The 26,199-nt window shown below is 35.3% G+C and overlaps 1 protein-coding gene across 1 annotated transcript in view; it reads left to right on the top strand.

The window, feature by feature from the left end:
- LAMA2 (laminin subunit alpha 2) overlaps positions 1-26,199 on the top strand; it is a 673,037-nt gene that overhangs the window by 373,121 nt on the left and 273,717 nt on the right. The window contains exons 15-17 of the mRNA XM_065931349.1: positions 3,513-3,624; positions 9,638-9,751; positions 14,323-14,450. Of these exons, the coding sequence (XP_065787421.1) occupies positions 3,513-3,624; positions 9,638-9,751; positions 14,323-14,450 (354 nt within the window). The remainder of the gene's footprint in view (positions 1-3,512; positions 3,625-9,637; positions 9,752-14,322; positions 14,451-26,199) is intronic.

The raw sequence follows: 26,199 nt of genomic DNA, 5'->3' as shown, positions 1-26,199 counted from the left end.
TTGAGCATTCTTTGGCATTGCCTTTCTTTGGGATTGAAATGAAAACTGACCTTTTCTAGTCCTGTGGCCACTGCTGAGTTTTCCAAATTTGCTGGCATATTGACTGCAGCACTTTCACAGCATCATCTTTTAGGATTCAAAATAGTTCAATTTAGCATGTGTGAATACTCTTTCTTATTTTTTGTTTATTAATCTTATGTTGATTGTCCTGGGACTATATCTATATGTAGTTGACCAGGCTCCTGGATAGTAAGCATACAGTCTTTTATATGATAATCAACTAGTATGCTTGCATGCTAAGTCTCTTCCATTGTGTCCTCTTTGAGACCCCATGGACTGTAGCCCACCAGGCTCCTCTGTCCATGGGATTCTCCAGGCAAGAGACTGGAGTGCTTTGGCAAGCCCTCCTCCAGGGGATCATCTGTTTGTCTCTGGCATTGGCAGGCGGGTTCTTTGCACCACCTGGAAAGTCCAATGAACTAGTATTGTTGTTCAACCACTAAGTCGTGTCTGACTGTGTGACTCCATGAACTACAGCACACCAGGTTTCCCTGTCCTTTCACTATCAACTAATATAGTAATCATGAAATCATCTATTTCTGAAATTAAAGTGATCAGAAATGCAACTTTGTCATGTGACAGTCCATTAGTTGCAGGCAATTAGATGTCACAATAAATTCAGATGAGTTCTGGCCTTTGACCTCAAGGCCTAATGCTAACAGCTTTCAATTTATCTTTTTTGTTAGATCAAATAAGTAATTTTTCTTTCATTTGTCTGATTTTATTCATCTAAATATGGATGTTAAACCTCAGTGTATTATTTTGGAGTATGTTACTCACTATTCGTAATATAATTTCATTCCATTCCTCTATCCATTTATTTATTCATTTATGGTGTGTTTTTAGTCTTGTTTCCATCCATTTATCCATCTATCTCTTTGTCTGCCCACTATTCGTCTGTCCTTCTATCCATCCATAGATTCAAACATCCAATAAAAATGTGTTGAGTGTGTATTGAGGTGATCAGGCTAGGTTTAGAGATGACACATCAGACTCTCTTTTCTTAAGAACTAGCTTATAAACTCATTTTAACATAAGCAAGTAGTATCTTTATTTTAGTAACTCTTGCAAGCCTTACGTTGTATTAAGAATCACCACATTTAGAGATTCCACTCCTAGTTATATACCCCAAAGAATTAAAAATGAGAACTCCAAAAGATGTATACACAAATGTTTATAGCAGTATATTTACAATAGCCAAAGAGTAAAAATAACCAAACATCCATCAACAGATGAATGGGTAAAGAAAATGTGGTATATTCATACCACCATAATAGAATATTGGGCTTACCTGGTGGTTCAGACTGTAAAGTGTCTGCCTGCAATGCGGGAGACATGGGTTCAACCCCTGGGTTGGGAAAATCCCCTGGAGAAGGAAATGTCAGCCCACTCCAGTACTCTTGCCTGGAAAATCCCATGGACAGAGAAGCCTGGTAGGCTACAGTTCATGGGGTCACAAAGAGTCGGACACAACTGAGCGACTTTAGAATATTACTACCATAAAAATAAATGAAATATTGATATGTGCTACAACATAGATGAACCTTGAAAACACTATGCTAACAGAGAGAAGTCAGACACAAAGAGTCTTATATTATATATGCCCATTTGTATGAAATATCCAGAATAGGTAAATCCATGGAGACAGAAGCAGATTCACGGTTGACAGGAACTGAGGAAATGGTGGAATAGAGTGTGACTGCTTGATAGACACAGGGTTTTATTGTGGAGGGGGAAGGGGGGGCTAGTGAAAATGTCTGGAACCAGAGATGGTGGTTGTACCACCCTGTGAATGTATTAAATGCCACCTTAAAGTGATGTTATGTGAAATTCATCTCAATTAAAAATAGTGCCAGTGACACTTTATATACAAGTTTATTTGGTGGGAGAAAAAGCCTGAAAATTTGTTTAAATCTCTATGTAACCTGAATGCTGTAAAACAGTGAATTTTAATGCTTGCCAGTTTAGAACCTTCTGCCAAGCTGTCTTAACTGTGACCCCCAGAGAAGAAAGCATCCAAAAAATGGTGTCAAATGAGTCAATCTGTAGGTAAATATAATTCAGTTGTCTTTAGAGAATGCCAGGTAGCACCCAGTACCTATAGCATTTCCCATCAAAATGTTTGTTTTCTATGATTTCAAGATGATTTTTCCTTTTCAGCTTCTCAATTATGTATGAACTTACACATGTTCCAAGGTATTATCAAGTCTTGCTGTTGTTAGCGGCTCAGTCATGTTCAGTTCTTTACAATTCCATGGACTGTATCCCACCGTGCTCCTCTGTCCATGGAATTCTCCAGGCAAGAATACTGGAAGTGGGTTGTCATTTTCTTTTCCAGGGGATCTTCCTGTAGATTATTCGTGTAGTCATTTTGATTTGATTTTAACAGTCAATGTATGTTAATAAAATGCCTAGCATTTTATGACCACATACATGAGTTAGGTACTACATCAAGAACTTTGCATTCATTCTTTCATTTAATCCTTTAATCAATTAATTATGTATGGACTCTTGTATTATCTCTGATACATAGTTGACATTTGAGACCTAGAGATTTTAAGTCATTTCTGCTAGGTTATAGGACTGGTAAATGTCAGATACAGCATGTGAATCTTGATCTCTCTGGCTCTTGAGCTTGTGTTCTTAACTGTGAAGATTTTGTATTTTCTTTAAAAAAAGAAAAAGTGAATAGCCAATAAGACATTGATGACATTTATTTAAGTTGTGAATGTATATTGGTTGCATATTTTGGAAGAAATACATACACACACCATACATATATACCATTTTATGTAATGGCAGTTTCAATTTGGCCAAATCAGCGTTTTCTCAAAATACCAAGTGATACCAAATCTCTCTGCTAAAATCACCAGATCTGTACAGAAGTACCAATAAAATGAAACTCATAAATATAGAAATCAGTGAATTTAATTTAGGCCTAAAACAATTTAGGAAAATAGATCTAACTAATATAACTGAACATTTGATAAAGTTTCACTTTTACCTATTAATATGCAGATTTATTTCTGAGAAAAGGCATTTTTGTTTGAATTTAAAAGATTGGACTGAATATTGTGTCCCTCTGTTTTTCTAGTTTAATTATTAAAAATAAATCAGTCATATGACTATTTCCTGTTTTAAAAATTCCTTCGACTATGATTTTAAGCTATCTAAAAAAAAAAAAATAGGGAAAACATATAGCCAAAAACCAAGAAATGAGTAAGAATGGTCTTATATCTTTTCAGCATTTGATTGTGGTTATGAGCACTTTTAACTGGGCTGACTTTGCCTGCTATGATGAATGGCCAGAACTTCAAGTAATATTCATTTGCCTTCTTTCTCATCATAAACATGTGCTTATATTTGCATCATTGTTCCTGTACTATTCCTCAAGAGATGTAACACCTAGGAGCTTGTTTGCTTATTTACCGTCTCTTTTTCCTTCTGCTCAGGCTGAGTTCTGTTGACCTTGAATCTGCAGTCCCCTATCCTACTGACGGAAGCTTTGCAACAGCTGTGGAAGTTTGTCAATGTCCACCCGGGTATACTGGCTCCTCCTGTGAAGTAAGTTTGCAAGAATATAGCTTCAATGCATTCTAAGTTCTTTCTAAAATGAATTTAGTTTTCTCATCAAGGATTGCACAAGTGATAGTGTCTTATTACTTGAAGAACTTCAATGTCTGCCAAAAGTCATGACTTTCATATAGAGTGTTACTCATATGATGTCATCTTGAAATCATATTTTTCCTTATGACATAATAGCTAAAAATCTGATGCTTTTGTTAGTTTTTGTTTTCTCGTTAATCTGTTGATAAAATGGGATGAATGGTGTTGGAATACTATTTCAATATATTTCTCCTTCATTTCCACCTGAGTACTTGAGAGGAATTAAACACTATTTCTTTTCTTTTTCACTTTCTCCATTTTTTTAATCCTATGTACCACATTCTTTCTCTACTTTATTCCTAAGAATACAACCAAGTCACAGTCATCTGAAGGACTCAATCTTTAAAATGTCAAGAACATAATATACGGAAGAAATACCTTGATTCGGAAAATTTTCTACCGGTCTTTGATTTGTTTAGCGCCTAAAGTTTGAGATATTTATTGTTGTCTCAGTATTCTAGATTCATGGTCCTTACTTAATATTGCAATGTGTCCTTCTAAGGTAATAATTTTTATTTACTTTTATGTATGTTTTAGGTAGTTTGAAAATTGATTTTACTTGAAATCTGCTCAAAAAATATTAGCACCCTTTCCTTGATAGAGGGCATGACTTGCATATAAATAGGAGCTTAAATTCTTTAAAAATGGTGCCTTTAAGGAATCATCTGAGTGTACCAAGATGTTCCACTTCAGCACACTACCCCATTAAGCCATTTACAGAAATACCCTAGGCCCTGCTTTTCAGTTTTCTTGTATTTTAAAATAATACTTGCTTCCAGAGGATACACAGGGCTTAGAGTCATACTCATGTCAGACGTGTTTTCTTTAACTGAGCTTGGATTCACCTATCTAAAAATAAAACTAAATGTAATTTGCCATCACTTTTTAAAAATTCATATAGAGAATACAAAAATAATAATGGAAATGAATTGGCTCTGTCAACCCAAATTTGATTTCACATATAAAATATATGCTGTATTTGATGAAACATATTCTTTGATTAAGAACCTAGCAGTTTTTATTTCAAACCAGAAAGCTCTCTTTGAACCTCTAAGCTCTTATTTCAACTGAAATAAACCACTCTTATTATATTCTGGCTTTCACACTTGGTCCCACGTTGGTGATTCTCAGTGCTCTTCATCTTCTGTACAAATTTCAAATGCCCATTGAATCTAAAATTGTCTATATTAGAACTGCTTCATTGGCTATGCATTTTGTTTCTTCTTTTCCTTCACCAAAATATTTCTTGAGAATCTTTGGTAAATTCCGCCCTAGGGGGGCAGAGGGGATTATCAAGATTACATCACAGTTCTTACTCTTAAGGAGCTAACAGTCTGTTTAGGAAAACAGAACACATACCTATGATAAATTGGATCACAGCCCTATAGAATTAAGGCACCAATAAGTGGTACAGAACATGAGTGCAGTAATCTTTCAAAGATGTGATCAGTTCCAGTAGTGAGAGAGGTCACAGAAAATGTCCTGGGGTGGAAAATTCTCAACTTGGAAACTAAATAATGGTAACAATTAGGTAGGAAGAGAGAAGCAAGTGGGTGTGGAAAAGTCAGAACAAAGAAGCAGAAGGATAAGAAAAGCTTCCTGTGCTTCTCACACAATAATGGATAAATAAAGTTACCTTGGAATCCATAAAAGAAACTAATCAAATCAGAATCCAAGGAACTCAAACTCTGGAGTTTCTCTCAGGCCTCTTCATTTCTTCTACTCTTTAATAATCCTTTCTTTTCTTTATCGAAGCTTCCTGTCGCTTAGCTTACTCTTATCTGTCTATATCTTTTCCTGATTTCATTTGCTTTTTTACTGAGTTTGAAAGCACAGACATTCTAGTTTTGTTACCACTGATATTCCCAGATCCTTTAAGAGCTGAGTAAACTCCAAACACCATTGTTATTGTTGTTCAGTCCTAGGTTATATCTGACTCTTTCGACCCCATGGACTGCAGCACACCAGGCTTCCCCTCACTGTCTCCTGGAGTTTGCTCAGATTCACGTCTGTTGAGTCCGTGATGCCATCCAACCATCTCAGCCTCTGTCACCCCCTTCTTCTTTTGCCCTCAATTTTTCCCAGCATCAGGGTCTTTTCCAGTGAGTTGGCTCTTCACATCAGGTGGCCTAAGTATTAACATCTTAATTGTAGCTTGCCTAAAACAGATTATATGATTCCATGATAAATCATTCTTTTCTGTTTTCCTTGGGGCCATAAATGTTGATTCAGAATTTTTTAATCATTTCTACCTTTTATAAATCCCTACACATTTTATTTTTCAAATATTTTCATACTTTCCTAGAATTGTCATAGTTCATTTCACTTAAGAAGTGAGACAGATGAGGAAGTGAAAGCAAAGTTAGGTACTAAAAAATTTTTTTAATTAAAATCTCAGTTTCCTCTTCTACATGATGGAAATATTAACTACTTCATAGAAGCTTTCATACTGTCATTTTAGCTAACAGGTATTGAGGACAATGTACTTTGAGATGATTAAAACTCTTGATATGGATGGTAATATGTTGAACAACACACATACAGTCTGTGACCTCAAGGACATTGCATTTGATGGTAGACTAGACAATATGCCAGAAAGAAAATATAAATAAATGTGATAAATTCCATGAAGACAACAAGCAGGGGGACTTGATAGAGGTTCTGAGAACAGGTGTAGGAAGATTAGATGGAAGGGACTACATTATGAAAGATTGTTGGGAAGACTGTCTAAGGTGGTAGCATTTCAACTGAGCTCTAGGGTCTTCTTGGGTAAAGGGAACCAATGAGGAGGTGAAACACAGTTTGGAATCTGCAAGGACCTGAAAGAAGGCATGTATGGCTGGAACTTAATAAGCAAGGAGAGCATAGCACAAGACATGCCTGGAGGAGCCAAACCATTCAGAGCTTTGCATGCATGATTAAAAATTTGTAGTAGTATTCTAAATGCAATGGAAAGAAAACTGCCGTTCCTGCTGCCCAGTCATGTCTGACTCTCTGCAACCCCATGAACTAGGCCAACAGGCTCCTCTATCCATGAAGTTTTCCAGACGAGAAGACTGGAGTGGGTTGCCATTTGATATGATACCATGATCTGAGCGAAATTTTTTGAAAAAAGTCATTATAACTACAGTGTGTAGAACATACTGTATATGGCAGGGATGGCAGGAAGTAAAATGGTTAATGTGCTATTTTGTTAGAATGTAATGATGATAAAGGTTTGTTAGGATAATGGCAGAGGATGTGAAAAGACATGTTGTTTATTTTAAACAGATTTTGATAGTAGAACCAATCAGTCTTACTGATAGACATGCCACGGGAACATTGAAAGTAATAATGATTTTGAGAATGAGTCAGATGTCGAGTCTGAGCAGTTGAATGTGGTGCCATTTACTTAGCTGAGGAAAACTGAGGGAAGGTACACCTATGGTGGGGATGATAAAATCAACAACCCATTTTAGAAGTATTGGGTTTGGAAGAGCTATGAAGTATATTGTCAACGTCCAGTTAGAATATGTAGGTCTTGACCTCAGAATGTCTGTGTGGTCTAGAGATATGTATTTGGAAGAAATCATCAACTAGACGGCTGAATAAAATTATCTGGGAGCAAGTGTGGAGGAAAAAAGAGGAAATGACTAAGCCCCCAAGAGCTCCTGGCCATGAGAAGTGATTTGAAGCAGAGGAGATAGCAAAGAGATGGGCAGGAACCCGGGACATCATGAAAACTGTGAGAAGAGGGCTTTTGAGGGAGATAGGAATCAACTAAACCATAGCTTGATGAGAGATCAAATAAAATGTTAATTGTAGAATTGTTCATTTGATTTGATTCCCTGGAACTCGGTGGCATGGACAAGAGCAGTTTTAATCCAGTGACTATGGCACAAGACAGATGAGGATGGAGTGAACCATTGAAGGGAAATGAGAAAGAAAAGATATTTTAGAGCCATCTTACCTAAAAGCAAAAATAGGTAGGCAATTGAAAGTTATGGGATATTAAGAGAGTATTTCTGTCTTTTTTTCTGTTGGCTAATTTTTTACAGAAATACAAGTCATATTTTTGAGCTGATAGTAATGATCTAACAGAAAGGAAAGCTATTATTGATGCAGCACAGAGTAGGTATATTGGGAAAAGAATTACAAGTGGAGTGATAATCCTTTGAGAGTATGAGGAATTCTGCATGCCTCATCCCCGTTTTTCCAGAGGGAAATATGACTAATGGAACTATGGGCTTATGCTTGTGTATTTGATAGTAGAAAGATAGTTTCCACTGCCTTCAATATTCTCTGTGACTAATGAGATGAAATCACTGGCTAAGAGAGAGGTATAAAGAGTTGGGAAATTTAAAGAGGATGTAGGATAAGTAATATATTTGCAGATATATATGTGTGTGTATATATATATATATATATATATATATATATATATATACCTTGCTATATATATGTGTGTGTGTGTATATATATATCTTATATATTATATATATATACCTGTATATAATATATATATCTCGTTAATGACAATCCTATGCATATTTTTCCTCAAAACAGTAAACCAGTTCTCTCCCTATTATCAGCACCCTTAATTTCTACTCCCTTTTGAATATATAGCTTCACCAGTTTTTAGAAATATATATTATATTATAAAATCTATTCTATAATGAGTCTAGGGTGACAACATTTTTAATGAGGAAAAATTATTAGAAAGGGTTAGAAAATTGGCACCTTCTTTTCTATACTGCCCAAATTAAGAAGAAAGTTGCTTTTGTTTTCCTTTAGGATATGAAGTATCAGATCATCCTTTTTTTATGTCTTTGCTATTGATGTTCAAATTTAAGAATCCTCATATCCTGAGGCAGAAGGAACATTTCCAACAATACACAGCACAATTCTATATTCTTTATTACCTCAGTGGTTTCTCTCTTGTTTCTACTCTCAGCTAGGAAAAAAAAAGGCCTTTTCATGATATACTGTGTTGTAGTTAACCACCCAGAAATATAGTAAATAACCCACAAGATGCAGTTTTAACTTGAGGGAGATCATGAGCTCCTGCAGAGTTGCAGTGTTTGCCCCCTTTATTTTGTACCCTGTCCAGCTGATAATGACCCCCGCAGAAGGGATACTTAAACACGACAGTGAGCTGAAACCCATCAATGACACACAGATGCTCTGTGACCCACATACCCCTTTTTTAATCAGAAGTCTATTTTTGTATAAGTGTTTTGCACTTTAAAAAGGAATGATGGATATAACTAGAGTTCTAGGAGAATCAAATCATAAAATAAAATATCTAAGGAATGTATGGTAAATAAATCATAAACTATTTTGTGTAAATTTGAGAAAGTATAATAGGATGGAAGAAGTTGAGAATGAGAACTATAAATTATATATGTGTAGAAGTCAGCCATGTAGGTGATCAAATGTAAGAGTGAGTGCTACCTTTTTTCCAGATGATTGCAAAGATTTTCTGAAAGTGACAGAGTTAAGGGCAGTTTGCATGTGAGAATCTACAATTCTTGGACAGGACATTAAATGCTCTAGGAGGCTAAGGTTCTGAAGAGTCCATTTATGTTGGCTGCTTCTTTTCAATACTTTTTCTTCCGTTTTCTTGTCTGTGCTTTTTACTTTGAGACTGTCATGGTTCAATTCTTTATATCTCTGCTTTATTTTGCTATTTCAGAAGAGTCATCAAGTTAATGCTTCCTCTAATCCCATACCTGCCAGTAACACTAAGGTCAGTACGAAGCCCCAGGTCAGGAGGAATAGCTCTGTAGCCATGTCTCCATAATGGCAACGCTTTGACATGCACATTTGCTGGGTTTGCTACCGAAATATGTTTCTTTATCTGCTAAAGACGAAAGTAACCTTTAAAAATAAAAATCCCTGAGACTAACTTGAGACCATGTTTTCCTTTCAGTCTTGTTGGCCCAGGCACAGACGAGTTAATGGCACTATTTTTGGTGGCATCTGTGAGCCCTGTCAATGCTTCGGCCACGCGGAATCCTGTGATGATGCCACGGGAGAGTGCCTGGTGAGTGCTTACTCCGCGGGGGATGCTGACGGGCAGGGCTGGCATCAGCTCATATAAGCCCCACAACTCGCTACTACCTTTGGGACCTTAAGCACTTGATTCAAGAAGGGATTTGACGGCGATCTTTGTATTGAACTGAGTTGGAAGCTGAGAAGGTTCTTTCATATGTGGTCACCCTAACTAAGAAGCATTAGGAAGTGTTTACTCACGTTATTCTAAGGATTGATTTAAGATCAGATATATCGTAATAAAACATAACTAATGACAAGGATACATATCTGCCACAATATATATGGTTTCAGTCCCTTACATAATTCTACCCCAAAATTGACTGCATTTCTGTAACAGGAAATGATTTGTAATCCCATAATATGAAAAGTATAAAATATAACCTCTGTAATAGACATAATTGCACTTCTTTTTTCACTTTGAAAATGAGGGCATACTACATTCTTTTTTATTGGAAAATTTCAGCATTTAACTAAATTCAAAACATTGTGTGTAGATTAAAAATAATAAATGTGTGCAATACATATTCACCAGAGCTGCTTACTCCTTCTACTATTAAGTCAATACTGTAACCAGAAAAAAAACCCTGCATAGGGTGAAGCGCTTTCCATCCTGCTGAGAAGCTTTTGGATTGGAGATTACGCTGAATAGACCATTCTGATTAACTCAAGGGCATGTTAGTTTTATATTGTCTGACATGACATGAAGCTTGAAACAACACTTCTCATTTCATTAATCTTGTAGAAACACAATTTGAAATGGTGCCAATTTAGGAGGATATCATATTCTCATTTCCCTGCAGAATTTAAGGCAGTCTCTGTTATCAGGATTTCTTAATGTTCTCTCTTTCTCTTACTCATTCTTCCCCCTCCCCTACCCTTTTTCTTCCATTTAAAAGCTTCTGGGAAAAATCCAAAATGAAAATTCAGGGCTTTTGTTTCAATTTGATTTGACATTTAGTTTTATTGATGCTCTTTCTGTTTTCTCTATAGAAGACTTTGTTTAATTGCATTTCAGGGTAAAGCATGATAGCCTTAATTTGTGGATCAGTAGATTTTTCAAATGGCATTGTTATGAACAGAAAGACTAAGTGATTTTCATTTTAATTATACAATAAGTCTTTTAAAATGTACCTTGGGAAAAATATTGAGTTACCTTTAAACCTTTCACTAAAGTACAAGAGGAAATAGTCAACCCAAAACATATATAGATTTGTTTTACTTAAACCTAAAAAGACAAAAGTTAGTATTTCATGATAGCAGACTCATAATGCTTCTAATAGCAAATATTTCATGCTGCATTCATTAAGATTAAGTCTAAAATCATGCTGTTAGTCCATTTGCTTATAAGATATTTCTAAGGATGAAAGCCCATTGTTTTAGAGTAAGATAGTTTCATCCAGCATAATTTTGGGGGGGAAGAAGTGAGGGGAATCAATGATTATCTGAGGTCTTCTACTAATGAACTCTAGTTTATTGACTTTGTTTCATGGACAAGGAGATAGGAGGCTACTTCAAATAAGCAAGGAATCTTAGGGAAGCAACAGAGACCTTAATGATTGACCTTAATGACCTTAATCTGGCATGTTTTCTGAATTTTCCATTGTAGCTGATAAATAGATAATCATGTAAGATATATTCTGAAGACTTCCAAATGCTCTTTATCAGTTGTGCCCGACTCTTAGCGACCCCATGGACTTCAGGCTCCTCCATCCATGGGATTTTCCAGGCAAGAGTACTGGAGTGGGTTGCCATTGCCTTCTCCGATCTGAAATGATACTGATAACTAAATGCCGCTGTCCCAATTTGAGCATATTAATTCTAACATGAAACACAAAGATAAAAATATTTAAGTGCTGCACATCCCCAAGAAAAAGTGGAAATTGTCCAAGGAGGAGCCACTCAGCAGTGGACCTGAAGAGGCTGCTGCCAGCAAGAGCAGTGGCTCAAAGAAAAAGAAAAAGCTCCGAAAGCTATCCCAGGAAAGTTAGAATGGACATCTTCCTAGGACATAACTTACAGAGGTATTCCCCATCCCATCCCCTAGAGCCCAATACAAATAAAAACAAATTAAAAAAAAAAAGCAATCTTACAGTTCAGTTGCTCTGCATTTTAACTTCTTTTTAAAAAAATTATGCTTTCCGTCCTAGCATTAAACAGAAAAATTTTGAAATTTTTCCAGATAAGCTACATTTTAGTTAGTTTGGCTTTGAAATCTAATTAGAAATAAATGGAAATGTATTTTGATATCAGACCAAAATCCAGATCTCTTTTATAGTGTAGACCTATATTGAAAGGTTAGTTTGACTCGCAGTACTTTTGAAGTGACCTAAGAAACAGTCAAGTCACATGGGAAGATTGCATACTTGCTCCTTGTCACTGTTCTTGTGATAAGTGATGTGAACAGACATTTGGAGAGCACTTTGGAACAGGATACATATAAGAATCATCAGCCCATCAGAGTGAAACTTTCATCTTTTTTTCAGTTTGAGTTTCCATTGTCTTGTTGTCTATTACTGTTTTATGGTTTCAATTACAAAAACAGTGGAGTTTTAAGATTAATTTTATTATTTCCATTCACTGACATATGACATTAGGAAATGCAAGAATTATGTTACTTTTCTTCCAAATTAGTAAAGCAAAGCAGGGTCTCTGGGTTGTACAAGATCTTCAGCTGAGTTTTAGAAAAACCATTTTCAACATGGTTAAAACATAATCAGTTTTATGATCTTGTTTTTTTAAAGCCCCTAAATCTTTGAAGATATAATTTTGATTGTGGCAGTATAACAATATACAAAGAATATTGCAATAAACATAGTATTTTTTTTAGTAAGAGCCAACTTTAGTTAAACTTGAAAACTGAAAGGAACTAATATGAAGATGAAATCAAAGAGAAAAGCCTTTCATCAGATTGATCCATGTCTGGCAACTTCCAACCAGATATGCTGTTATTTAGACAAGTGTTGATAATAAAGTTAACATCTTTGCTACTTTGATAGAAGGTTGATAAACAAATTTGAGAATATAAGTACCTTAAGGAAAAACCTATTTTCAAGTATTAACAGATACTAAAGAATCACCTATTCACTTGTAGTTTAAACTGTCATAAGATTTCAGAACTTGAAAGCTTCATACATTATGGGCTTCAGCTCTCACATTTTACAGAATGTAAGCAATTGATTCAGAGTTAAATTATTGGATTTTCGTTTCATATCTTCTATTCAGTAAAGAATCTGTCCCTCTCCCCAAGGAATTTGACCAACTGTTTTCTGAAATGTTATTTATGTGGTTTTAAATTAAATATATTTATTAAATGTAATTAAAATAGAACTTAAAATATACTGGAATAAATAATAACTCAGAACTTTCATTAAGTCAAACTGGCTCTCCCATTGGTCATCAAGGTTAGTAAATTTCTACTTTATGCTTAAAATGAATTCATATTTTGGCTGTTAGCTATTTCCTCTACATATTTGGCTATTGATGATAAAACTAAAGGTTTTACACTCCAAACTCTGATGAACTCTTTTGAAATGAGAAAAAATGGAATTTTTTATGCTTGTAAAATTAAAAATATATTTCAGTCACAATAAATCTATGTTGTGTGATATTTAATAGGCATTAAATACATTTTATTGTATTATGGAAGTTTGAAGAAGTTATGTCTACACAATGCCAAAACATCATATAAATTGATCAGATTGTGCTATTGAAAACTTTATAGACATTTTCATTCATTAACTGATTGTTCACCTTTACCAGTCTTGATGAATTTCGTGAGCACTAAGTTGATAAATCTACTTTAGTTAATATGAAGAAATCAAGATATGTTACTTTATTTTGATTTTTTTATTTTTAAAAAGTACATGGTTCCAGAAAATACTAATTGATGGAAAATACTCTTTTATTTTAAAAACCAATGTCTGAGGGAAATTGTTATATGCCTTGTGGTTTTATTGTTTATTAGTATACATTTAAAAGTTTCTCAGTCTTCCCATCTTTTAATCATGAGTCAAGCAAGGCCCTCACAACTGTAATACATCAGTGCATTGTCCACATCATCAGAGCATACTGAGGTCCAAATTAATCTCAGATGTAGGAGGGCTGTAGTCGCAGAGGATTTGTATGATTAGCCACAGTTCCCATTAAATCAGCAGTTTTAAGTTGAACAATTAATTTTTACCTAAATCAGGTGCAATTTCCATTAAACATATGTCATTTAGACTCTGTATAGAGTCTAAACGTATGTTATTACACATACTCACACATATTTCTTTAAGAAAAAATGAAAAACCAAAAGAAAAGATACATAATGAAAAAACTTTATAGTGAATTTCAGTCATCTTTTTGTTAAGTATGCATATGCTGAAAGTAGCCTGTAGTTTATAAGCTAGATATTAAATTAACTTTCAATGCTATTTCGCAGCTGTAAAATTGACCATTTTATGTGGGAAATTACTCTTCCTGGCGGGGAACAGACTAATGATGCTGTAGACCTATTTTTGGTAATGTGTTGATGCTAGAGACTGGAATAATAAACTCTGATGTGCACTTCTTCCTCAGAATTGTCAGGATCACACTGCTGGCCCATATTGCGATAAATGTCTCCCTGGTTTCTACGGTGACCCTACTAAAGGAACCTCTGACGACTGTCAGCCCTGCGCCTGTCCACTCAATAGCCCGTCCAATAAGTGAGTAACAGACTTACCTCTCTCCAGAGTTGGGAATCTGGTTCTGCAAATGTACTTTTGATACAGAATTTACCCTTTCTCTTGTCATACATAAATAAATAATAAAGATGTGCATAAATTTCTCAGGAAGATAATATGAATTTTTCTAAATATAAAATATTTAAAGTCATGGCCGTTTATTCCATGAAATTTTTAATGTTTTTAGCTCTAGTTTTGGGGATTTAGTATCTAAGAGACAGAACTCAAATAGAATTTCTAAACCAACTCCGAAGAACAGACATATATTATACAAACTTAGACACGTGCCCACAGACACAGACACACACACACACACACACACACACACACACACACACACACCTTCATACTGTATTAAAAAATACTACTAATAAAATGCTGCTTATTTGGGTCCCCATCATACACTATTTGTAAATCTTAGGCAAGCCATAAATCCCTCAAAAAGGTAAAATAAATAAATCTAGTTGACCTTTAAGCAAGAGTTTTATCCCTTAGTTACCGCATGGTTTATCATATTGTCATATTGTCATATAATATCATATTGTATATATATGTTTATCTTATTGAAATAGTTTAATGGTATTATAAATTATAAAATATTGAAATATGGGTGACCACATCATTAAAAGTTTAATGCAAACTTCATACGATTTTTCTATTCATCCAGTTATATTTGTTTTTTAAAAAATTTTTGCTTGTTCATCTGAAACTAACTTTGTGTAGCAGAGTTTTTAAAGTATATATTTTGTCTGATCTTCCCTTCACCTTTTAGGGGAACACATTATTTCAGATGCTGTAACTCACTTTCCCCTCAGGGGCAACCATCCCATAAGCAAATATATAAGCAAGACCCTGAAACCAAAAATCTCTTTTTATTTTAATTAAGCATATTAATTATAATAATAATCAATACCTTTTATTAATAAAAATTGTAAGTAACTGTAGTTTTAAATCAAATTTTTAAACATTTTCTTAAAGGTTAGCTTAGTGCTTAATAAAATTCATATTTTTGTGTGTAATTTTCATCTATTTCTGAATGCTGTAGTAATCCTTGAAGAGCAAAAGTTTATCATGATGATTACATGTTACATGTTAAAAAGTTACAGCTTTTAATGTGAAAGTGTTCCCAAGTTGGTCATATTTTGCAGTCTTATCCAAGATATTCCTAATAAAAATGATCTTTTATTGCTAGAGTCCATGAATACTACAAGTTAAAGATTTTGAGATTAATTCTGTCATTGAATTTAAAAGTTATCTTAGGAACTATGCTTCCTGTACTTCAGCCCATGTGAATCCTTTTCCTCTTCCCTGACAACATCCCTCCATCAGAATTTCCATCTTAGTTATTGGAAAAGAAAAGAAGAACTAAGATTTAATGAAAGCAGACTACTACATTCTAGGCATAGAGTCAGGCATTATACTTGGCATTATCTTACACCCACTTATTAAACTGTTTCTGACGGTTAAATAATGCCAAATATAATACCTGACCCTATACCTAGAATGTAGTAGTCTGCTTTCATTAAATATTAAGAAAGCCATCTGTATGTCTTCTTTGGAGAAATGTCTGTTTAGTTCTTTGGCCCATTTTTTGATTGGGTCGTTTATTTTTCTGGAATTGAGCTTCAGGAGTTGCTTGTATATTTTTGAGATTAATCCTTTGTCTGTTTCCTCATTTGTTATTATTTTCTCCCAATCTGAGGGCTGTCTTTTCACCTTACTTATAGTTTCCTTTGTTGTGCAAAAGCTTTTAATTTTCATTAAGTCCCATTTGTTTATTTTTGCTTTTATTTCCAATATTCTGGGAGGTGGGTCATAGAAGATCTTGCTGTGATTTATGTCGGAGAGTGTTTTGCCTATGTTCTCCTCTAGGAGTTTTATAGTTTCTGGTCTTACATTTAGATCTTTAATCCATTTTGAGTTTATTTTTGTGTATGGTGTTAGGAAGTGTTCTAGTTTCATTCTTTTACAAGTGGTTAACCAGTTTTCCCAGCACCACTTGTTAAAGAGATTGTCTTTTTTCCATTGTATATCCTTGCCTCCTTTGTCAAAGATAAGCTGTCCATAGGTTCGTGGATTTATCTCTGGGCTTTCTATTCTGTTCCATTGATCACTGTTTATAATAGCCAGGACATGGAAGCAACCTAGATGCCCATCAGCAGATGAATGGATAAGGAAGCTGTGGTACATATACACCATGGAATATTACTCAGCCGTTAAAAAGAATTCATTTGAATCAGTTCTAATGAGATGGATGAAACTGGAGCCCATTATACAGAGTGAAGTAAGTCAGAAAGATAAAGAACATTACAGTATACTAACACATATATACGGAATTTAGATAGATGGTGGCGATAACCCTATATGCAAAACAGAAAAAGAGACACAGAAGTACAGAACAGACTTTTGAACTCTGGGGGAGAACGTGAGGGTGGGATGTTTTGAAAGAACAGCATGTATATTATCTATGGTGAAACGGACCACCAGCCCAGGTGGGATACATGAGTCAGGTGCTCGGGCCTGGTGCACTGGGAGGACCCTGAGGAGTCGGGTGGGGAGGGAGGTGGGAGGGGGGATCGGGATGGGGAATACATGTAACTATATGGCTGATTCATGTCAATGTATGACAAAACCCACTGAAATGTTGTAAAGTGATTGGCCTCCAACTAATAAAATAATATTAAAAAAAAAAAAAAAAAAAAAAAAAAAAAAAAAAAAAAAATAAAATGCCCCCAAATAAAAAAAAAAAAAAAAAAATATTAAGAAAGGAGTTTTCAAGTGGGAAAAGAGCATTATAGTGCCAGTTTCTGGAACTGGAATTCCTTGATTTAAATGCTGAATTTCATTCTTCCTAGTCATATGACTCTGGGAAACTTACTTACACTCTCTATGCCTCAATTCTCTTGTCATAATTAGGACCCTCTCAGAGGGTTGTGAGAATTACATAAATTGAAATGCACCAAGCACCTAAAACCATGATTGAACATGGTAAGCTTAATACTAAGACTGATCATTTATTAAGTAATTTACTGTTCTAAGATATTAAAGTATCAGAGTTGAAATTTTAAGTTTAAAGTCATGTGCTTTCCATTCCCCTACAGTCTTACATTAAGAGTTTCTTTAAAAAAAAAAACACTATTATAAGCAATAGCATTAAGAGGCATAAATGGGAAATGGGGTAATGTATATTAGTGATCAGAATATTTTCAGAATTTAGGGCGTGTGCCTGGATGGTTACCAAACTGAAGATCTTTTGGCAACCAGGGATGTCAGAGAAGAAAGCTAAAAGGAAATCTGGAAAATAATGAGTACGTTAGACATCCATGACACAAATCTTGCTCTCTAGTGTACTTGTGAAGGGTTAGATCAAGCAATGGAGAACGTACTCACTCACTTCAGTGGAATTTTCCAGAACCATCCAATTTACACAAAACTTTGAGGAAAACAAAGGGATTGCATCTGGTTACTCATCTGCATTGCACTTCTTCTCAACCAAAATATCAGTGGCGTTAGCATTGCTGTCAGTCCAGCAGAGCTGGCCATTCATAGTACCACATGAATCCTAGCCTAAAACATTTGCAGAAATATATAATCGAGTGAATATAAAGACCATACGAATTTATCCTCAAATTGGACTGGTATTATTATAAATATGGATGAGCCATGAGGGAGAGAACTTTGCTTGGGTAATTATAGGCATTCATGACCCATCCTTCTCTGTTCACTGTGCTTCTACTTTAAAATGGATTCTAATTGTGCTCCTGAAAGAAGAAAGTCAGCAAGCATTAAAACACCATCCATCATCTGTCAGTGATAAAAAGAATTGAGGTTCCAGTATCCAGTGATAAAATGTTCCTAAGTATGGTATTCCAGTTTGGTATATTGTGCAGATCTTGATTCTTTAAGGGAAAGCTCAGTAATAACAGTAACAAAATATTTAAGGATCCTTTCATTTAAGATGCTTTCATTTACATTACATAATTGTTAAATTATTAGGTTATAATTTTATCCTTACAAGTAGAATTGGCAGGAGAGTGCAAAAACCTATTTAAATGCCAGCTTTAAATGTAGCATTTTTAGAGGGAATTATACCCAATACTTGTAATAACCTAGAGTGGGATATAGTCTGCAAAAATCCTGAATCACTTTTCTGTACACCCGGAACTAAGAACAATATTGAAAATCAACTACAATAGAAAGGTGGCACTTTTTTAAGTAAAAGAAGGAGCAGTGACAATTTACTTTGTTTAAAAATTAAATTTAGAGGTATTAGGTTTTTTAAGTTTACCACAATTTTACCACAATGCAGAATTCAGCTGCACAACTGTGATGAGACAAAATTTATTTTAATCTAATAACCTGAATTTGTATTCCCTAAATAATGGGATATTTAATGACTTAGAGAAACTCTCCTTTTAAAAATGTTTTTGAAAAGTCATTATTCTTATAATCTGAGTTAGAAACTCTGAGGAATAAATTGACTAGTCACATATTATCCAGGAGATGTGATTTGAATGTTCACAGACTATTTAGGAAGAAAAAAAATCAACTAAAGGTTGCTGCAACCTTCATCTAGAAGTGTAAGGCTTAGTGATAGTTTTGCCTTGTGATTTATCTATTTAATCCCCAGTCATAAATCTTATAGATCACAAGCATTTTGGCTCCAAATTTCTTAGATAATATTGCAAAATAAATCAAATGTGTAGGGAGATAAAGATAGATTGGTATAATTATTATGATGTATGAATACAGACAAGCATATAATATTTAAATTATACATATATATCACTTTATCAACTATTTACAGTGTCCACTGTTTGCTTAGCCATCTCATCTTGGTGATGTATATATTCCAGATATAGATTTTAACTAGGTAGTGAAATTTATCTCGAGAGAAGCAAATAAAATTGTAAACATTTCAAATGTTTATATTCTTTTAATTCTGGCATCACATAACTTACAGATTAAATATTATATGAAAGAGACGCATGACTATCCTTGAACACTTAGAATATGTGTGTTATTCAATAAAATTAGAGATATTCTTGGCACAGAGCTGAACAGAGAGTAGACTCTTAATAAGTTCTGTGTACTTATCATTGTGAATACTACTTCTTTGTGTGCATCAGAAGTACTAAACTTTAAATTTTTGAAAGAATTGACCACTTTTAGAGTTGACCTTGGGGCTCATCCTAGAGGCCACATTGAATTATAGTTGTTAAGTTCAGTTCTCTTCAGGCGCTCTGTTGTGTCCGACTCTTTGCAACACCATGAACTGCAGCATGCCAGGCCTCCCTGTCCATCAAAACTCCTGGAGTTTACCCAGAGTCATGTCCATCGAGTCAGTGATGCCATCCAACCATCTTATCCTCTGTTGTCCCCTTCTTCTCCTGCCCTCAATCTTTCACAGCATCAGGGTCTTTTCAAATGAGTCAGCTCTTCGCATGAGGTGGCCAGAGTACTGGAGTTTCAGCTTCAGCATCAGTCTTTCCAGTGAACACCCAGGACTGATCTCCTTCAGGATGGACTGGTTGGATCTCCTTGTAGTCCAAGGGACTCTCAAGAGTCTTCTCCAACACCACAGTTCAAAAGCATCAATTCTTCGGTGCTCAGCTTTCTTCATAGTCCAACAATCACATCCATACATGACTGCTGGAAAAACCATAGCCTTGATTAGACAGACCTTTGTTGACAAAATAATATCTCTGCTTTTCAATATGATGTCTAGGTTGGTCATAACTTTCCTTTTGAGGAGTAAGCATCTTAAAATTTCATGGCTGCAGTCATCATCTGCACTGATTTTGGAGCCCAAAAAAATAAAGTCTGCCACTGTTTCCCCTGTTTCCCCATCTATTTGCCATGAAGTGACAAGACCAGATGCCATGATCTTAGTTTTCTGAATGTTGAGCTTTAAGCCAACTTTTTCAAAACTCTCCTCCTTTACTTTCATCAAGAGGCTCATTACTTCTTCTTCACTTTCTGCCATAAGGGTGGTGCCATCTGCATATCTGAGGTTATTGATATTTCTCCCGGCAATCTTGATTCCAGCTGTGCTTCATCCAGCCCAACATTTCTCATGATATACTCTGCATATAAGTTAAATAAGCAGGGTGACAATATACAGCCTTGACATACTCCTTTTCCTATTTGGAACCAGTGTGTTGTTCCATGTCCAGTTCTAACTGTTGCTTCCTGACCTGCATACAGGTTTCTCAGAGGCAGGTCAGGTGGTCTGGTATGCCCATCTCTTTCAGGATTTTCCGCGGTTTATTGTGATCCACACAATCGAAGGCTTTGGCATAGTCAATAAAGCAGAAATAGATGTTTTTCTGGAACTCTCTTGCTTTTTTGATGATCCAGCGGATGTTGGCAATTTGATCTCTGGTTCCTATGCCTTTTCTAAAACCAGTTTGAACATCTGAAGTTCACGGCTCACGTATTGTTGAAGCCTGGTGTGGAGAATTTTAAGCATTACTTTACTAGCATGTGGGATGAGTGCAACTGTGTGATAGTTTGAGCATTCTTTGGGATTGCCTTTCTTTGGGATTGGAATGAAAACTGACCTTTTCCAGTCCCGTGGCCACTGCTGAGTTTTCCAAATTTGCTGACATATTGAGTACAGCATTTTCACAGCATCATCTTTTAGGATTTGAAATAGTTCCACTGGAATTCCATCACCTCCACTAACTTTGTTCATAGTGATGCTTCATAAGGCCCACTTCACTTCACATTCCAGGAGTCTGGCTCTAGTTGAGTGATCACACCATCGTGATTATCTGGGTGGTGAAGATCTTTTTTGTACAGTTATTCTGTGTGTTCTTGCCAGCTCTTCTTAATATCTTCTGCTTCTGTTAGGTCTATACCATTTCTGTCCTTTATCAAACCCATCTTTGCATGAAATGTTCCCTTGGTATCTCTAATTTTTTTGAAGAGAGCTGTAGTCTTTCCCATTCTATTGTTTTCCTCTATTTCTTTGCATTGATCGCTGAGGAAGGCTTTCTTATCTATCCTTGCTATTCTTTGGAACTCTGCATTCAAGTGGGTATATCTTTCCTTGTCTCCTTTTCACTTCTCTTCTTTTCACAGCTATTTGTAAGGCCTCCTCAGACAGCCATTTTGCTTTTTTGCATTTCTTTTTCTTGGGGATGGTCTTGATCCCTGTCTCCTGTACAATGTCACGAACCTCTGTCCATAGTTCATCAGGCACTCTGTCTATCAGATCTAGTCCCTTAAATCCATTTCTCACTTCCACTCTATAATCAGAAGAGATTTGATTTAGGTCATACCTGAATGGTCTGGTGGTTCTCCCCAATAGTTGTTAAAGATAGTACTTATTCCAAGATGAAAGGAAAGTTAAGGAAATGTTCAATTCTGCAACATTATTCAGAAATTTTAGAACATTAGGCATTTTAGACAATTTGCCACATATTATTTTGTGTCCACATACGAGATTATCATGTATCTTACTGATCCCATCTATCAGAAGGAAAAAGTAAACTCCAAAGAAATTAAATGATCATGATCATATAGCTTGCTTATGGCAGAACAGATATTAGAACCCATATATTCCGATTCACCTCTCTGTGCTTCTTCCAATGGGGCTATAGTAATAGAAACAATTATAGAGACATTGAGGAGAGGAAACAAATTTAATAGAACTCAATGTCAGAAAAACTGTGAATGTCCATTGTAAAAAATGACTGCTGTTTGGTGATAGCTATGCTAACTCAAACTTAAGAGACTGAAGCCAGATGAAAAACTGCAGGTTTAGTTAATACCTAATAAGTAACTAGGACTTCCTTTTTGGCTCAGACAGTAAAGAATTGGCCTACAATGCAGGAAACCTGGGTCTTATCCCTCACTCAAACACACCCCCTGTAGAAGGGAATTGCAACCCACTCCAGTATTCTTGTCTGGAGAATTCCATGGACAGAGGAGCCTGGTGGTGTCTGTGGTGTTGCAAAGAGCTGGACATGACTTAGCGGCTAACACTTCCCACTGAAATGAGTAACCAAATGCCTTCAATATTAAACAAACCAACATCTATTGGCAAAATTTTTTAACTGTCCTTAAATTATAACTATAACTTATTTTGGCACTATGCTAAGTATTTGCTTTCATACTTTATATTAGCATGTGGACTTTACTCAGATCATGTTCTGCTTTTGCTGAGTGGGAAGCTCATATTTAGAGAGACACAGAAAATATGCAATTCTAATTACAAAATCCAATTATGGATATTCCATCACATTTCACACTATTTGAAGACAATTAAAGAAATATGTTTGCTTAATGAGTCATGAGAATAAGTAGAGCAGAGGCCATTGAACTGAAATAAAGAAAAGCCTATGGACAAATTTCAAAAATTCATGTGGCCCAAACCATAGTCATAAAGTAAGACGAGTTTTCCCTTCATTTTTCTGCTCTTCCTCTCAGTCTTCCACTCCTTCAGCAGTTACGCATGGACAGTCTCACCCAATTAACCCTAGTTTCCTCACTCACTGACACATGGCAGCATCTTATCCCATTTTATCTTTCTTCCCCCATGCAAGAGTTCCAGGTAACAATTAGTTAAAAGGAGTATTGCTCCACTATTGTACATGCAAACATAGAATCTGTCCTGATTGTCTAACTTTCAATGTTGAAAACTTTGTGCTAGTGATGAAAAAATTCATTATTTCCTATCACATCACAGGAACCAAGAGGTTTCAGGGTTCCCTCTTGCATTGGCTGGGACAAAGTTCAAAGCCACATGTTGATCTGTCACTATGCAATGAATATATTGTATAATATATATATGCCTATATAAATGCATTTTTATAATATGAATTCTGTACTCTAAATATACCCTTAATTTTTATGTTAATTTTTAGTTTTGTTCTCTTTTATTGCATCATTTTATATTAATGTACATATTTTGGCACTTAGGATTAAATACTTTCTGGAACAGTGTGGATTGTATCTGTGTTTTTACCTTGATATATGTAAATACACACATATGCTCATATACATATTCATTTATATGTACATATATACACTTACTTATAAATGGATCAATATAAATATAAAAATCTATATTCAGTCATTTAAAAAGATCTTTTCTTTATGTAGATACTTAACTATTTTTTCTGGCAATAGCTTCTTTTGCTCCCTGTTTGTGAAAAATGCCTGCTATTCTTGATCTTGTGTCTACTGTGGAGCAACTAAGCCAGGAAGCAAAACAGTGCCTCTGCTGATATGGAGCCGGCCAATTAGAGTTAGGTGACATAATCTTGGAATCTCTTGAAGTTAGCAAAGATCTTCCAGTTCCCTCTTTCTTTCATAGAACAGTTAGCTTCATATATTTGCCAAAATCAGTGTCAAGTTGCTGCATTTGCCAATCCAAATTCCTGATGTATATGTTTATTTCTCATTCTAATTTTATTTTGGCTGAATACCATCTTCTCCATAGTTACAACCACAGTTACAGCAGTAAGGGAATGAATGCTGTTTAAATTGTTTAAAGGATATTGAAGCACAAATACAAACATATTTTTAAGAGGAGCTTTTTAGACTCATTGTGTCAAGTAGTTACACCGCTAGAAGTCTGTGTGCTAAGTCACTTCAGTCAAAGTTTAAATTTACTTAATTCTGAATTAAGACGATGTGAAGGACAGAGAAGCCTGGCATGCTGCAGTCCATGGGGTCACAAAGAGTCGGACGGACATGGCCTTGTCACTAAACAGCAACAAATAGGGAAAAGAGAACATCAAGTTAGAAACAAGGTTCTGGATTCCGTGCTAAATTCTTCTGGAAATTAGCATATGACTTTGGACAAGAAAAATTATGCCCACCCCAACCAGCTCATAGGATTTTGTGAAAATTTGGTAGAATTATTTGTAAAAACTCACTAAAATTGTAAAGATTAGTCAAATCTGGTATATTGTTATTGTTTAATTTTTTCTGAAAAAGCATTGTTTTTTGTCAATGAGTGCATTTTACATTACTTCTGTCATTCTAATTGAGGCAGGAGTATAACAATTTGAAATCTATTTTATGAATAGTTTTAAGTCTCAGAAGCCTTGTGGAGCACTTTTGACATGAATTATAGTAAACTAATTTAGGGTTAAAAAATAATCGATGTGGTTTCCTTGCTTTTTTATTTATTTATTTTAATAATTGGAGGCTAATTACTTTACAGTATTGTGGTGGGTTTTGACATACATTGAAACAAATCAGCTACGGGGGTGTATGTGTCCCCCATTCCGAAGCCCCTCCCCCCCTCACTTCCCATCCCATCCCTCTGGATCATCCCAGTGCACCAGCTTTCATGCATTGAACTTGGACTGGTCATCTATTTCACATATGGTAATATACATGTTTCAGTGCTATTCTCACAAATCATCCCACCCTCACCTTCTCCCACAGAGTCCAAAATTCTGTTCTTTATATCTGTGTCTCTTTTGCTGTCTCATATATAGGGTCGTCGTTATCATCTTTTTAAATTCCATATATATGCCTTAATATACTGTATTGGTGTTTTTCTTTTTGACTTACTTCACTCTGTATAATAGGCTCCAGTTTAATCCACCTCATTAGAACTGATTCAAATGCGTTCTTTTTAATAGCTGAGTAATATTCCATTGCGTGTATGTACCACAACTTTCTTACCTGTTTCTCTGCTGATGGACAGCTAGGTTGCTTCCATGTCCTAGCTATTGTAAACAGTGTTGTGATGAGCTTTGGAATACACGTGTCTCTTTCATTTCTGGTTTCCTCAGTGTGTGATTGCTGGGTTGTATGGCAGTTCTGTTTCCAGTTTTTTAAGGAATATCTACACTGTTCACCATACTGGCTGTCCTAGTTTTCATTCCCATCAACAGTGTAAGAGGGTTCCCTTTTTTCCACACCCTCTTCAGCGTTTATTGTTTCTAGACTTTTTGACCCATGTGAAATGGTACCTCATTGTGGTTTTAATTTGCATTTCTCTGATAATAAGTGATGTGGGGATCTTTTCATGTGTTTGTTAGTCATCTGTATGTCTTCTTTGGAGAAATGTCTGTTTAGTCCTTTGGCCTATTTTTTTGATTTGGTCATTTATTTTTCTGGTATTGAACTGCAGTAGCTGCTTGTATATTTTTGAGATTAATTCTTTTAATTAAGGCCATCTGTTTATTTTTGCTTTTATTTCCATTACTTTGGGAGGTGGGTCATAGAGGATCATGCTGTGATTTATGTCAGAGAGTGTTCTGCCTATGTTTTCCTCTAGGAGTTTTATAGTTTCTGGTCTTCTATTTAGATTTTTAATCCATTTTGAGTTTATTTTTCTGTATGGTGTTAGTGTTCTAGTTTCATTCTTTTACAGGTGGTTGATCATTTTCCCAGCACCACTTGTTAAAGAGATCGTCTTTTCTCCATTGTATATTTTTGCCTCCTTTATCAAAGATAACTGTCCGTAGGTGCATGGATTTATCTCTGGGCTTTCTATTTTGATCCATTGATCTGCATTTCTGTCTTTGTGCCAGTCCCATACTGTCTTGATGACTGTGGCTTTGCAGTATTCTCTGAGGTCAGGCAGGTTGACTCCTCTAATTCCATCCTTCTTTCTCAAGATTGCTTGGCCTTTCAAGATTTTTTTTAGTTCCATACATTACCATTGTAGCTTGATAAGGATTGTGTTGAATCTATAGATTGACTTGGTTACTATACTCATTTTCACTATATTGATTGTTCCAGTCCATGAACGTGGTAT

Source organism: Muntiacus reevesi, chromosome 3 (genome assembly GCF_963930625.1).
Source record: "Muntiacus reevesi chromosome 3, mMunRee1.1, whole genome shotgun sequence".
Taxonomy (NCBI): Eukaryota; Metazoa; Chordata; class Mammalia; order Artiodactyla; family Cervidae; genus Muntiacus; species Muntiacus reevesi.
The sequence above is the reverse complement of the archived record's forward strand: the minus strand, read 5'-3'. Positions and strand labels throughout refer to the sequence as shown.